The sequence below is a fragment of the Platichthys flesus genome, chromosome 11 (genome assembly GCF_949316205.1).
Source record: "Platichthys flesus chromosome 11, fPlaFle2.1, whole genome shotgun sequence".
NCBI lineage: Eukaryota > Metazoa > Chordata > Actinopteri > Pleuronectiformes > Pleuronectidae > Platichthys > Platichthys flesus.
The window spans coordinates 21,000,736-21,016,628 of NC_084955.1; the positions used below are offsets into that span (position 1 = coordinate 21,000,736).

Sequence of the window (15,893 nt, forward strand, 5' to 3'; positions counted from 1 at the left end):
GAGTGAGAGGAGAAGATAAGGAGGGTGGCTGTGATGACAGGGGAAAGAGAGAGAGAGGCAGAGAGAGAGAGAGAGAGAGAGAGAGGTAGGGAGGGAGGGAGGGAGAGAGAGAGAGAGAAACAGATAGAGATGAAAGATGCCAAATGATGTGCTTTTGAAGTCTGATGACCACAGCTGGAGACTGTGATGAAACAGAGAATACAAAAACTAAAGCAATGAAGTTTCACGTCTGTTTGAGTCGATGAGAAGCTGAAGTGCATCTACCCGTCACAATTTCACACATTTTGGGGTGTTGTGTCCTTCACCATCAATTTGTTTCCAAGCAGACGGGGTCGTGCCCCCTGGGGAGAATAGCACTTAGGAATGGTGCGCGGGTGTGAAAGACATGTCGATAAAAAGGAGGACAAAACGCACATTTGGTTCTGAAAAATTGATGATAGGCAGGACTCCTAAAGAGCATTTTCACCACGAACAGAAAACAAATCAAACGAACCAATCAGCAGACTTCAGGATGAATAGCCTCGTTTATTTATACTTTATCATTTTTCCCTATTCAACTCAGCTCAAATCGTCTTGCTATTGGATTATTTCCACTCGTGCAGCGACGGTTTTTCCTTCCACCTATCTTGCTAATGACTTCCCACCATCTTCCATCTTTATTTAACGGACAGTATCTGCCATCACACCTACATGTCCTTTCCATGTAGGATCACATGGTTTATGCTATTTTTAAAACACATCGGTTGAGGGATGACAAGTGCACCATGATTGCTTTTGCATGGAAGAACTGGCCAGATAATGAATAGGGGGTTTTAAATCATGTTGGCTATGTTAGTGTAAAGATTGTAAATGTGTGCATAGAACAGATGATATGATAAAGCTGTTTGGCCCTTGTGTCATTACAAAGAGACATTTGATTCTTCTACTGTCTTACTTTTCTAAACATATTCTTAGCCTGAAATCAATCGCTGTGTTTTACCGTTAAATAACAAACAACAACAGGTTAAAATGTTTACAATTCAATCTAAGTATATATGGATTTTGGCCCAGATTAGATATAAGTAATCCAAAGCAACACTGCATGTCAACCAAACTTGCCATAGATGCACAAATTGTTCTTTGATATTTGGGCCATATTCACCTTTTACACCATGGGCCTCTCTAGGTTCACATTTAGATTACCCCATGTCTGAAGCTTTGCGTGTTTTCCAAAATAATGATGTTGTACCTTAAATTCTGCACCAGTAGAGACAAATGCCCAATGAAGCCACAGCCTCAAGGGCCAGGGTGTAATACAACTTGTAGAGCAACAGGGGGCAATGTTAAGCAACCCTGAAGCACAGTTGATAGGGAATCATTACGTGGCATGGTGCATACATACAGTCTATGGGTGCATCATGTAAACAACGCTGAGATAAAAGGATTGTGTGTCCATCTCTACAATTCCCTCTCAGATGTAGAACAAAACTTAACAATCAACCCATTCTGCAATTAAGGCCTTTTAATTTGGCTAATACCCCTTTGGTAAAAGAAAATAGTTCAATAACTATTTAATCAGGTCACAAAATTAAATACCGGGGGCATATATGCAACCTATTTCAGCTTCAATAAAGAACAGATGAATCACATCGTAACTGGGGCTAACAAAAATATCAAACGATTAAAAAAATGGGTCAGAAAGAGATGATTTGTGACATTTGTGTTAAGATATTATTGAAGTATTGATTTGAAACACTAAAGCCAACTGGTCCTGAAATGAGATGGTGCTATCTGCTGCAGTAACCAGGTCCTCTCCTCTGACCTGATGGATCCAGCAGGCCCAGAGGCAGGAAATCTGATTAGCAGCAGACAGCACGGCTACAATAAGATTTCTTCTCTGTCACCGCCTGGCAGGTGCAGTGAAGCAGAGCAGAGAAAACCACATCATGGAATAAACCCTGAAATGCTCATGATCAGCTGGATTACGTCATCCAGATGCACACTCTCCCTTTTTCAGAATTCACCATGGACACAAACATCAAGCGAGCGTCGCTGTTTATGTTTGATTCGGGCTGAAGCCATTAATCAGATTTCCTCTCCTCATTTGCAGATTGCCAGACAGACAGGATCAGCCGTATGAAAAGCACCAATCAAATTACCTTGTGCTAATTGCGTTAATAATGCATAATTGTCTATTGTGCTGTCAAGAATATTAAACAGCATAGCTCAAATTAAAGGTGAGATTTAAATGTACAGAAGCAAATCCTGGGTTTTAGCATTTGTTTAAATGTATTTGTTACATTTTAAAGGGATAGTAATGATTTGTGCAGATTTTAGAAGTACAAAATAATGTTTGACTATTTGCATTGTTTGTATTTTTATAATTTTTTACATAATTAGCAGTTAAATTAAGATTTTTATGGTATTCACAAATAAATTGAACAGTGCAGTTATTCCCGAGGACACAAACAATCTGCTCTTGTGACGACTGTAACTGAACTCACTCTAGAATTATAAACATAAGGGTCTAAATTCCTGAGCATTACATAATCAAACATTTGGCGTCTAAAAAGATTGGTGACTGGCAAATACTTTGTGACTTATAACGTAAATATGACTCAAATCCCCAGAAAACAACTGAAAGAAACAGCAACAACTCACCTGTACCCAGAGAGCTGTACAGTCCTGCATCACAGCTGCTTCAACACGAAGAGTTAAACACAGTGTTATGTTCTGAAATGTCATGAGGTTGGAAATCTAAGCTCAAAGAACAATTGTTGAGTTAATTACACAACAGTATTCATTGTGCTGTCAAGTGGTGAGTCTGTGTTGCTGCATATCCTGGTCCAAGGTGGACAAAACAGAAAAATTGTGAGAGTACGAGTTAGTAAAATGCAAGTTTTAATACTCATTTATTCTTGTGCAGCCAAGGGGCATCACAGGGTTGTACTAGTACTAGGTCTGTACTTGCATTGCTGATCTGCCAACTGAGTATTTTTTTATTTCTACATTTTAAAAACAGATTAGAACACACCTTGTGTTCTAATCTGTTTTTAAAGTTAATCAAACATGTTTTCTTTGTGTTTTGTCAAATTGTCCCACTGAACAAAAACTTGTCAACACAACGCAGAGATTTGATCTGGCTGATTGTGCTGGTTGTGTTAAAGGACTTTGATAAGCCCTCAGCTTCTTGCTCAGTGTTGTGAAATCCTTTCCGCCTCTTTCCTTTCTGACGTCACTTAGCGTGGGCGAGTTTCACCAGACACGTCAGACTTTTCAAATTCATGTGACACTTTTTACAGCTTGCTTTCGACCCTTTTACACCCAATAACAACTGTGAATGGCGGGAATGGCCAATGAGGCAGAGAGTGAGGAGGGACCATCTGGTCCGTCCACTTATCTGTGAGTGTGTGTGAGAAAAGGGACGGAACGTGGCAGCTTCTGTTTTTCATGTGTCCCAGGACGTCTCACTGTACGTTCATTATCTCAATGTTTCTCATGTTTACAATCTAAACCTTTGCCACAAGTCATATACAGAGATTTGTCTGTCTTCTGTCCTCTGTGTGACCTACAGAAGCCTCTTCGTGACCTACTTTCCACATAGCTGACTCTTCATGGGCACAACCCCCTTCAAAGGTTGCAGTGGGCAGTGTCCTTCCCTGGCCTTTAGCTGTGAGCTCTGGCCGACACACAGTTGTTATGCAACTCTTTTAGAATCCACCCACACTTAGGTAAAGGAGGGGAACATTGACTGTGGACTTTGTTCTGAGTTAATTGGTCATGGTGGTTGTTTCCTGGACCTGCAGACTTGTATAAAACCTGCAGGGAGATTTAATAGCATGAAAACTGATAAAGTCCTTTGAAACAATAGATGGAAAGTATGTGCATTGTCTTATCACACGAGATGAGAATATTCAAATTAAACAACGCCTATATTTTCGTATATTTTAGTTCAGTAGTTCGAACTAGACAAACCAGATTCACACGCTTTGGAAATCAGTCGTCTAAAATAGCTGTCAAGAATTTCTTTGACGTGCAAGGTGTGTCGAGCATTTGAATAATTCAACTTGATATTACGTGCTGTTATTCATATGGTAAATGATTTTGTTTTTGGTAACCACTCACTCACCCATCTGCTCAGGAGGAAACTCCCAACTCGAAACAAAAGGAGAGGCGTTGTTATTCTGGGATAACTCAACAAACCGTCGGGGGCAGGACGGTTCTCACCCACTAACCCCCAATGACCCGTCCACATGTTGCTGCAGATTTATGGCCGGGTGACAATTACATGGCACTCGTTCTTACGTCTCAGTCTGATTTGGGCCTTTGATTCAAAGCTCACACTGAAATATGACCCAGTGGACACTGTAACATCTCCACAGAGCCTATTTAAAAATGTATAAGACTCCACACGTAGGGAAGAACTATCCTGTTTGCATTTCTCTGATATGAGATCTACAATGTAGGATTAAAAGTACTCAGATCCTTTACCGTAGTAAAAGTATATACTACAGTTTAAAACATTCCATTAAAAGGAAAAGTTCAGCATTCAAATTCTCAGTTTGCTATTCTCAGTTATTACCAGTACTTATTCTGTAATGAAATGGCCCCTGACACAGATATCTTGACTTTATTTAGTTAGTATGTTGAGTGAGGCAACTGCCTGAGCAGCATGTTAGACTTGAAGCTGGTCAAAGTGGAACAACGTTTTAAAATATTAACCTGGGATTATGAAACCAATCTGAGGGGAGGGGGAATTTCTACTGTGCTAGAAAAAGAGAAGAAACAAGAATCTGCGTCATGTTAAACATGTTAAAAGATTACAGTGATTTAAATGGAGCCATGACAGGTTTGGAGAGGAAGTCACTCCGAAGAGGAACCGCTACCAACTTAAAGGACGTAGAAAGGGAGTTTTTTTGTAACTAAGTTCTGAAAACTTCAATACATACATACTATTCTCGAATGTGGCTGAAACTGTCAAATACCTTTAGAGGACTAGTGGCAGCTTCGATGTGAATTACAAGAGGATCAAAATTACAAATAGTACTTCGCATGACTTGAGTGAATACATGTCTGTTTTGACCTCTTGGGCTGGAGGACCGGTCTGAGTAAATTCCCATTATAAGATTCATGGATCTTGAAACCTTATAAACCATCCTATACACAATCATCCATTCTTGATCCAGCATCTTCACACTCTGCACCATTGTCTTCTGGTCATTATTAGTAGTTAAATGTCTCTAGTCCCCTCTTGCACTTTGTTTTCCCTATTGCTCTGTGGGCTCATTGACTGATCTGTCCTCACGGGCATGTGGGTGTTGATAAGAGCAGATAAGATAGTGCTTTATTAGTCCCACCATGAGGACATTTGCAATATTACACTCAAGTAATAGGCATCAGTAAGTAAAAATAAGTGACGTGCAAAACTTGAGTTTAAATGGAATATAAGCGAATATATACAGTGTAAGAAAAAGTCTGATTGTGTGTTTTTTTGTGTATGTGTGTGATTGGTAGACTGCCAAATTAAGACTGCCCTCCTGGGATCTATCTATCCTGGGATCTACACACACACACACACACACACACACACACACACACACACACACACACACACACACACACACGACAAACAGAGCTGCTCCTGTTGCTGGTCAAGGTTTTGTGTGACCAGAGGAGGGGGGGAGGGTACAGACAGATCACAGACAGGAGATGTAAGAGCGACAGCCTGTTGCAGCTGTTACTATATCACTGTTGTTTTGTTTTCACCCCCCCCCCCTCCCCCCCACGAACCAGTTTCCCTCCAGTAGAATAAAAAGCACTGGGACACTTCTAAACCCGTGCACGTGTTGTGTCTCGATGAGGAGTTGACTTTGAACAAACACACACACAAAAAAACACTAACTTGTCGTCGTGTGAAACATTTATTTACCACAGTTGTGTTTTAGTTTTTCTCTTTCAGGAAGTCCCCCCCTAACAAAGGGCTGCAGAGGCGGGGCCCGCTCATTGACGTCATCTCTCTGGCAACAGCCCTGAAAGCGTCGCCCTCCTCTGCGCCCATTGGCCAAGCGGTTCGTCCTCGACACTCGATTGGTCGGCTCCTGGTTCCCGTACAGCTACATATAGCCGATGGAGATGCCATTTTGTTGCATTTAGAGACGGAGTCGGGAGAGAAGTAGAATCTATGGCCACTTCTTCTCCGGTTTTTAACACCCCCACAGACTCGGAGGGAGACGGACTCGCGGCGCATCGCAGCTCGCTGTGACACTTCGGAGGCTGTTCTCGTATTATTATCTTTTTTTCTTTTCTTACGGACGAAAGGCTTCGACCACCAAAGCCTGAGGAGTCGGTAAGAGACGCTCTTGCGCCCCGTCGCCATGTTGAGCTCTGTCTTCCTTTGTTTGTGTTTGTGCCAGATTAGTGGGTCCGGGTTGTTTACGCGTTATTCGTTTCACTGTTACGTCTTAGTTCAAGGTCACCTAAATAGACGTGAGGTGTATTTACCGATTTTGTTGATGCTTTAAAAACCATAGTAGAACATCTCGGTGGGACAAAGACACCGCAGCCAAGAAGTGGGATTACAGAGACGCTGTTTATGTAATTATTAGCTGTTGTTGTTGTCCTTACTATTATTAATACTGTGTTATATTATGTATTTTATCAGACGAGCAGATACTTTTTAGAGTTTCTGTTTGTTGTCTGAGGCACAGGATGTAATGACGCATTCACTAATGCACATCCCCCCACGTCTGGAGCAAAACAACAAGGCTGTTAACCAATAGAAACTCGCGCGTCGATTCTTCATATAATAACAATAATAAATAACACTTATTTACTTTTTCTCTGTCTTCAGATCACAGGCTTCCTGGAGCACCGTGTGCCGACGTGAATTGATGTTCAGCTCGCCTCCGCGAGAAAACAACGCTCAGTGGCACATGAAAACTTCAGACCTTGCTGGACATAAAAGTGCAGTGAGAAGTAGACAGAAAGCTACTTCGAGGACCTGGGGCCCGATCGGAGGCGAACGCTTAAAGAGGGATCTCTGCTCAGTCGACTCTGTGACAACAAAGAGGTGAGCGCAGAGCTGGGGGTTGTTTTCCTCTGGGGCCGCGGGGGGAGGGGAGGGGCGGCGCGGGCCCGTCTGGTGTTTCTGCACGTAGGCGCTGTGCGTAAAAAAAAAATGTCAGTCCAGTAGATCATGATAACAGCCACAGGATTGTAACCGTATATTCTCTTCATGTAGGTGACACGTAGTGCTTAAGCAATATGGGAGGTGGAGAGAGATACAACATTCCCCACCCTGAGCGCACGATGCCCAAGAAGAACCACCAACTTGGCCGGGCTAAGCCCAGGAGCCGTGACCAGAACGGAGCAGCAGCATCTGCAGGAGGGGCAGGAGGTCTTCACCACCATGGCCACCGCCGGAGTGACAAAGGTGCAGCTTACCACAGGTCGCCAGAGGCGCGGCAGGCCGCGTCTGCTGAGAAGGGTGTCCGTTTTGCCACCAACTATGATCAGAACTGGGAGGGTGCAGTGTCTCACCTCAACACGTTCCTGGCCGCCCAGGGAAGCCCCAGCTACGCAGGGCCCAAGTTCAGTGAGCCACCTTTGCCCAGCGTGCTGCCCAAGCCCCCCAGTCATTGGGTGTCCTTCTCAATGGGCTCCTGTGACAACAGGGAGATGATGGCCTTCCAGCTCAAGAGCCTCCTCAAAATGCAGGCCTGAGAGGGATACCCACACATGACCATTTAAAAACGATAAGCCAATGCCCAAACTGGGGCTCTGTTGAAGGCATCTACTCACCAGGAACACCGCAGGGTTGTAATACTTTTAGCTGTTTTTTAGATTGACTTTCTTGAGGGTTAGGGGGCAGTTGCAGAAATGCACAGCTTCTGATCATTACACCTATTTTTAACTAATATAAAATATTACAGCGCTGCTGCCTTGTTGGTAGGTGATGCCTTTAGTGGAGTCTGTCTGTGACTCACGATAAACTGGATTTCCTTTGTACTTTTTGTTTTTTCTTTTTAACGTTGGCTGTCAAAGCAGTGACCGAGTGTAGTTTGTTTCCTTCAAACAATGGTTATAGTTCAGGTCAGGTAAATTCCCACCACCTTTATGGTCCATTTCTGTGGACAGACGAGCGGTTTATTCGCATACGTTTTATGATGATCCTTTGGAGTAAACTCTGAAGCCTCAGGTGCTAAAGCAAACTTACAGCTGTAGCACTATTGTTCAATAAGGCCCACCATCTTTCCATTCCTTGTTTGGGAAAGAAAGTACACTCAACTGCCATTCTGCAGGGAAAAAGCTATCTTACTGTAGATAATAAGCTGTAGCTAGTAAGTACAGGTCAAATGCTTAACCCCAAACTGAAGGGTAATAAGAGACCATGGCACACAGGTCTGGACTCTCAACTCCTGTACCTTTTTTATTGCGCTGTGCGCACATGCACTATAGGAGTTGAGTAAGTCTAAGGCCCATAACACTCTATCATAGCATTATTTTGTATAAGTCCAATTTTTGTTGTGGTTGAAAGATGTATGATGTGCTGTGTGTAACCAAAGCAATGTTCTTTCAGTAATTTCTTCTCTATTAGACATCCTCAAAATGTGGTTGGCATCACTGTCATGGCCACGTTAACCTTGCCAGCTCGAGCGGTGAAAGGGTTATCGAGTTCCCCGGGTCCCCAATTTTATTAACTCCTCTAGATCAATCAGCACTGTTATTGCTCCTCGCTCTCTGCCTTTTCAGGACAATGCTGCAGCTCTATTGTGCGGAAGAGGGCCAGGCTTGGTTTTGGAAATTTCACCACCAAGTCACATGACACGGCCCTATTGGCTGCAGGCATTTGTGAGCAATGTTGGGCAGAGTCGAGGAAGGTTACTGAAGTATAGTGGCCCAGGGGACTCTACCTGAGAAAGGAGGCTGGTGTTTGTGTTTACAAAAAGGGTCAGTGTTTGACCATCCCATAATCAACAGGCACTTTGCTGCCTCTGCCTCTTGTTTAACCTCTTGCACTGCAATCAGACAATTTTTATTTTTCATAAGTTACAGGTCAGGATGCTGTTGAAATGGTGGAGGCGTAGACTATCTCCCTATGGAATTTTTGTGATTCAGTCCTCTTTCGAGGCCCTTTTTGCTTTCCCTTTGCAGAATCTAAGCTGTTTATAGCCAGCCTTAAGACGACAAAACAAAAAGAGAGCTTCTGTGTTCAAGAGCCATGTAAATAATGAAAATGTATAATGTATAAAGTACTTGTAGCATATGTACATTTGCAGACCGCGTTTGAGGCCTGCCTGACAAAAGTATTTTTAGTAATAACACTGAATGTATAGACATGCTAAGGACGTGTCTTGACTTCAATACTGAAGAATATTTTTGTTAAAAAAAATCTGCCTATAGCATTTGTCAGTACCCCTGCACTGTTATCTTTCCAGAGATCTTGCACATGTTTTTTATTGTTTTGTAATATGCAGTGCAGGGTGAAAGATGCTATGTGCAAAAAATAACTAAGACTGCAACAAATATCAATTGGATCTAAGGAGACTTGCATATGTATGATGGAATTGAGTTCTGAATGTGCTTACAGTGTGTAAGCGTGATGCTTTTAATCTTGAGTTGACCCGTTTGTGCCTATGTTGAAACCCATGCTGAAGCTATTTCATAAGGTGGCAATCTGAACTGGCCAAATGTTTTTTTCTTCAATTTCAACACCAATTTCACTTCTCAGCTGTTCTTCCGCCAGCTGACAATTGAATTTGGACCCCATGTTGTGAAAATATTACTTCTATTGGTTGTTCATTTTGACATTTTCTTACTTGCCCCTGTTTGAGCCATGCAAGGCACTGTCTCCTTACAAATTTAGAAAAAAAAAAACTTATATTTTGATTTGGCCCCCCCTTCCCTTGATAACATGTCACCGAAGATGGAAAGAAAAAAAATTGCCCTGTTTTAAGATTGGTACGAATTGTTCAAAAAAAAGTAACAAATGCACTCTGAATTGATGACAAATTTTAACCAAAAAAATAAATCCCTTCCCTCTCCCCCTACTCTTGTCTGTGTACGACTTTCTGATTGGATCCATACATTTCACTCCATGCTATCACCACACAATATACACATACAAAACAGAATTTAAAGTTTTTATTGGTTAAACACACCAGTCACAAGTATGTGACTTGGAAGTCACTCATGACAGTACATTAGAATGAAGACCTGGCTCTTACATATTGTTAAATTATAAAGTACTAGACACAGTAACAACAAACTGACCACATCCCATTCATCCACTGCCACAGCAGGCGATGGGTAGTACACTACATCAGGGGCTATGAATGTCTTTGTGGGGTCGGGTTATTTAAACACAGTTCAATTTCAAAGTTTTTTATTCCTTAACATAACACACCAAATGGAAACAGGCATATTAACAAGAATATGATGGTATGTTTTGAATACTCAAAGTAAAAAAAAATGATAGTACCCATGACATCTTACCCTTCAACATCACACACGTCGAAAAGAACTCCACCTGGCCTGTGCTTTCATGAATTACTTAAAAACAAGAACAGTTTTCGCTAAGCATAAAAATAACATCCAAGCTGTTGCTACTGCTCTTTCCTTTGGCAACAGCCCCTTCTAAAATGTGATGATAATCAAACTCAAATAAAGAGCATAACACTAGTTATCATAAGTTGAAGAGTAACATCCTCAAGGGCTTTGGAAGGCCAGAGAATTAGTGACCACCAGACTTGCGTCCAGCCCAGGATCTGGAGCGAGAGCGTGACCGAGACATGGATCTAGAATAGGAGCGGGATGGAGAGCGTCCCACCGACTGTTTCTGGGAGCTGGAGTTTGGGTGGAAAGCCTCAGCCGGGCTGTGGGACCTGGACTGGCTCTTTTTAACTTTGGGCCTGGATCTGGAGGCGGAGGGGGACCCAGAGCGGCTGCGTGACCCTCGGTCATGGTGTGCTCTGTGGTGATCACGGGGAGGACCTCTGTACCTAGTGGCAATAAGCATTATACATGATAAGATTAGGAAATACTTGTTTAGCCGTTTACTGACCATAAGAAAACTTTCGATCATACTTGTCATTTTCTTGGCTTCGGCTCCGTCTGTGTCGACTGTAGGACCGAGATCTGTGCAGGTAACAAAGACAACAGACCAGTTGTTCAGGGTGTAGCTCTCACCTAATTGTAGGATGAATGAACAATGGGTAATTGTATTGAAGCAAGATATAAAAGCCTAATTCAGTGGGCCCTGCTCTCTGCTCGTAAAAGGACAGCATGTATTTTCTAAATTAAGAAATCAAACACACTGTCAATCAGATCTTGTTGAGTTTCAGTTGACTCATGCAGGTTTTTTCCGGTGAGATGTCGGTGTATGTGGTGCAAGACAGTGGTGGAACGGTTCAAATCCTATATGCACGAAGACCCTTTGTTGGTGATCCTTCAGAATCTTAAGCAGTGCCTATAGGATTTAAGTTAGGTTTTGTTTATGATACTTCAAACCTTCAACAAAATAATCCAAAGTGCTCAACACATCTGGGATAAATCATTTTAAAATAATTTGACCAAGCACTCCATGTCACCTTGATACTCAAAAAGTATTTCTGATTAATTCCAACCCCAAATTACACATTATAGGACAGCGTTCCTCCTACAGACTCACAAACAGTGTTTGATACAACACCACAAACTCTAATACCAGGTGATGGACCATGTAAGAAAACTGCAATTGTAAATAAAGTAAGGTTATCAACAACTTACTCTCGAGGGCTCTCCGACCTCCGAGGCCGGCGTTCGTAGGAGGGGCTCCGGGACCTGCGGCGATCGTAACTGCGGCTCCGGGATCGGCGGCGGCGGCTGTCCCGCTCGTCCTCATGGCGAGAGGAGGAGCTGCGAGGGGAACTGCGCTCCTTCGTCTTCATCTGGTTAGGTGCTTGATGGATGGTTTAATAACAGAACGTTAGGTACAAAATAAAAAAAAAATTGCCAGACAAGTGTTAATGCTTAGATAGGAAAGCAACGGTTCGTACTCTTGCGGTCTCCTTGGGCAAATTGAATCTCGATCTGACGTCCGCTAACCCATTTACGGTCCAGGTTGTGAAGCGCGTCTTCTGCGTCGCGGACATCTTCAAACGTGCTGAACTGTTAAGGACTTTTTTATGTTGAAAATTTGGAAATCTGGGACAAAAGTCTGCACACATGCACAACAATTACAAAAAAAAGTCTGCAACACACGTTGACAGCTACAGATGAAAAACACACAGAGCCACTGGATCAGTGTGGCAAATTTATTTCAGGTAACAATTGAAAAGTGTAAAATTGCAATAATCCATTCTATTGTCATGATGTTTTAAAGTCATAATTTCATGTCTTCAGTAAAAACCTACTGCAATTGCAATGACATAAAATTGAATCAGAAAGGGCCACTTGTGATTTCAGATTGTGAAGACAAGACAAATGTTGATGGTGATCAAATTCGGTAGGATACGAAGAGTTTGACTTGTTACCTTTAACATGCTTGACCTTTGACCTTCAGCTTGATCTTTATTGTCTTGGCAGAAGAACTTGAGGTTTCCTGCTTGTCTTTGCCCAACAATAAACACTTTTTCTTTTCCTCCCTTCCTTTGGTAGACAAACGGAAGCCTGGGTGCTCTCTTTTCTCCTCTGTGTATCTTCATGCTTTTGCTCTCTCTTTATTTTCCCAATTCCACTACTGCTTGTCGCCTGGGTGTCTTTGGCTTGAATCTACTCTACTTCTTTCAACTTTTCTTTGGTGTGGGGTGTCCAGAACTGTATCTTTACCATTCTAAGGCAACAACAGAGGAAATATTGGTTAGGAATAGATTGGAATTTGAAAACAGTATCTTTGATAACAAAAAACATGTTAAAATATTCACATAAAAACATTCCTACACAATGGGATCAACATATGCATAAACAATAATAAGAGTGACCTCTCCCCAAATAAACAAATCAGGTCAGGTTCCACTGCCTCGGATAGGGAGATTTCTTTCATACTTAACATTTCCTCATTAAAAAAAGAACACCATCTTGAAATTAAAAGAATAAAGGATATTGAATGTAAGCAAATCCTCTTGGCCGTCGAGTATAGAAGTCAAGCGGAAGGTAGACATCTACAATAGGCCCATAACGACCAAACTCACGTCGTATATCCTCTGGCCTAAAGTGTCACGAAATAAGCACATTTATTCTGCTGGCTACCATTTGAACTCAGCTGGAGCTCGGTGTGCAGGGTGTGTACACAAGAGCAGGTTCCAGCACAGAACATGACAACACCTGTTTGCAAACAAAATGTGTTACTGTCACATGTCAAGCTGACGTGTCCTCGAGGTGTAACTGCACATGTCAAAACCCAGACGTTAAATTAAACATGGGAATAGCAGCAGTAGAACCCAGAGATGGCATGCATCATCTTTAACAGAGCAGATGAAACTAATGGGGGAGACTTTCACAGATCACTGGTTATAAGGTTTTATGACTGAAGATATTGGCTTTCCTCCCAATTACAAACTACAATATGGATATGGATATATGGATTCAGAGATGTGACGACTGCACATCATATTTTAACACAAAGTGTTTCAGAGGGAAATTTGGTATTCTTATAAAGATCAGCGGATCAAAATATCATATTCTAGTATTGTACTAATTGATATTTAATTTTATTGAATAACTAAAATTCCACAAGTTAGTAACCGTAGCATTATTTCTGAAAGTGATAGTTTTCAACGATATATAGATTTAATAAAGATGAAGATAAAGAGGCGTTTTAGAACGAGAAAAGAGATTCAAGAGAATTCAAACTGTGGAGCTGTGTAGGACTTTGTTTAGCAGGACAACAAACAGAAATATAAATGTGAATATTCACTATGCACTGACTGTGTTGCCTGTTCACATGGGAAACATAATTATCCAGTTATATGATGAAAGCATGAGAGAAGCTTTTTAATCAGGAGGAACTGATGATATTTGGCTACCTGGACATTGTCATCTTACATCAATACAGTTATTTAAAACCCTGTAACACAGTACTTGGGTTATTATATTATTACCTGAAGATGAAAGGTCTGTATAATAATATTTATAATAATCACATGAGGGATATTTGGCCATGCCACAGAACCAGTGAATAAATAAATAACCATTTCCTTTGGTTAAAGGTTTTTAGAACTGAGACATGAGAAGTTTGCAGAAGTAAAATTAAAAGAATAATTTATGTCCAGAATATAAATAATCCATATTATTGTGGGGGGTAAGATTAACTTCAATTCAACGACACAGTCTTTACGCTTCTGTTTGCTACGTACTGATAAAACCCCGAACAGCTTTAAATGCATCCAGTTGTGAACACGGATCTGGAAACAGTATCAGGTCGAAGTGAGCTGATCCCGGGTCTGTTCGCCTCTGTGTCTGGGGTCGCTCCTCACGAGCCATTTTGTCCACAGCTGTTGCTAACGAACTAGCATCCCGGTAGCTTAGCCACGCATCCACTCACGCTAGCATGGTTAAAGAATGACCACATACCTGGACTCGTCAGCGATGTTTCTGACGAACAGAGACGTGTTAGGAGGCCGCAGGTACCTGGCCATGTTCACCGGCCCCTTACACACTACAGTGGCCGGGAATTGGTTTATTACAGCTGGGTTTCTACCCCCACAAAGCCCGGAGCTCTGCTGCAGCTAACACGAGCTAACACAAGCTAACGCTAGCTCCGTGGTCAACGTGTTCTGGACGCACTGAGCATGCTCAGAGACCAAGACGCACGTACAGGTTATATTTAAGACCTGTTATATATTATTTATAATTATTTAATTAATTTTAACACGCTTATTAATAATAATAGCAATAGTAACAATCATAATATTTTACAATATAGGATCAGATGGTAAACATGACAAACCAATTTTAATTAATCAACACTTTTATTTTAAATAGACTTTGGTTTCTTCACGTCGAAGTTTACATCTTTTTGCTCTTCCTGATGAGAGAGACTGAGCCCATGGTCAATGTCTGCAAAGGGATAAGAAAAAAAAGAAAATGCCTTTAATATATTTCAGCTGATCATGCATGAGGAGAAACATATCATTGTGAGCCCACTGGTAAGATGCACTGTACCTCGACCATTTCTCCTCCCTGGAGCTCTTGGATGTGACAGAACTTGCCAGTGTTGCAGACCAGTTTGCCACCCTCCATGTTGACAATGCACTGGTGGTCAGAGAAATTAAACAAATCTCAGTATTAGTTTTAGGAATATAACCTCTGCTTTTATCATATCTATAAAAAAATATACACAAAAGATACATTGCTTTAGCTACCTAGCTTCTGCGTGTCTTGCAATATAGAATGTGAGTTAGATGGACAAACCTTGATCTTCTTGCCGTCCATGGTGGTGATATCAGCCTCTTTGCCGACGGTGAAGGAGTTGGTCACAGACTTTCCTGGGGTCTTGGAGGTGATAACAAAGTCTTTGCCACTCTGCTTGATCTCAGTAATTGGCTTGATGTCCTTTGCCATCTTGATGATATCCTCTGGGAGGTCTGTCAGGAAAAAAGTTTTGTGTTAATTCGTGCACAGTTGAACTTAAAGCAAGGACTCAAAAGTGTCTGGGTTGCGAGTGCTATTCTCACCCATGGCCCTGAGGAACTCCTCGTAGTTCTCCTGAGAGTAAACCTGCCATGTTCCGTTGAATTCCATGTCTTCTTGAGGGTCTGGGATCTCCTTCACCAAAGTGGGCTGGAGGATGTGACAGATGTGTGAAGCTCAACACAATGTGAAGAGCGTGCGGCTGCTCCCACCTTCTTATACTGGAAAGCAAAGGGGTCCCAGTGCTGATGGGTAATGAGTAACAAACCCCTTAATGAAGCAATCACTGCTGTTTGAACAACCTG

General features: G+C 41.9%; 3 protein-coding genes across 5 annotated transcripts; 1 reads left to right on the plus strand and 2 right to left on the minus strand.

Moving 5' to 3' along the window:
• Positions 1–6,110: 6,110 nt before the first annotated feature.
• Positions 6,111–10,028, plus strand: pnrc2 (proline-rich nuclear receptor coactivator 2). 2 transcript variants are annotated; one of them, XM_062399211.1, is made up of 3 exons: positions 6,111–6,325; positions 6,830–7,048; positions 7,220–10,028. In XM_062399211.1, exon 3 carries the CDS (start codon positions 7,243–7,245, stop codon positions 7,699–7,701), a length of 459 nt encoding a protein of 152 aa, XP_062255195.1. In that variant the 5' UTR covers positions 6,111–6,325; positions 6,830–7,048; positions 7,220–7,242; the 3' UTR covers positions 7,702–10,028. The 2 variants fall into 2 exon arrangements, with proteins under 2 accessions (XP_062255195.1, XP_062255196.1); XM_062399212.1 differs by having other exon boundaries at positions 6,837–7,048.
• Positions 10,029–10,107: 79 nt separating this feature from the next.
• Positions 10,108–14,775, minus strand: srsf10a (serine and arginine rich splicing factor 10a). Of its 2 annotated transcripts, none has more exons than XM_062399210.1 (6): positions 14,530–14,775; positions 12,492–12,790; positions 12,015–12,126; positions 11,746–11,917; positions 11,065–11,115; positions 10,108–10,979 (listed from the first exon to the last, which is right to left on the minus strand). In XM_062399210.1, the coding sequence occupies exons 2-6, from the start codon at positions 12,660–12,662 to the stop codon at positions 10,712–10,714; spliced, it is 774 nt and encodes a 257-aa protein (XP_062255194.1). In that variant the 5' UTR covers positions 12,663–12,790; positions 14,530–14,775; the 3' UTR covers positions 10,108–10,711. The 2 variants fall into 2 exon arrangements, with proteins under 2 accessions (XP_062255194.1, XP_062255193.1); XM_062399209.1 differs by having other exon boundaries at positions 12,492–13,165.
• Positions 14,776–14,908: 133 nt separating this feature from the next.
• Positions 14,909–15,795, minus strand: fabp10a (fatty acid binding protein 10a, liver basic). Its single transcript, XM_062399214.1, has 4 exons — positions 15,633–15,795; positions 15,370–15,542; positions 15,121–15,210; positions 14,909–15,015 (listed from the first exon to the last, which is right to left on the minus strand). The coding sequence occupies exons 1-4, from the start codon at positions 15,697–15,699 to the stop codon at positions 14,965–14,967; spliced, it is 381 nt and encodes a 126-aa protein (XP_062255198.1). The 5' UTR covers positions 15,700–15,795; the 3' UTR covers positions 14,909–14,964.
• Positions 15,796–15,893: the final 98 nt, after the last annotated feature.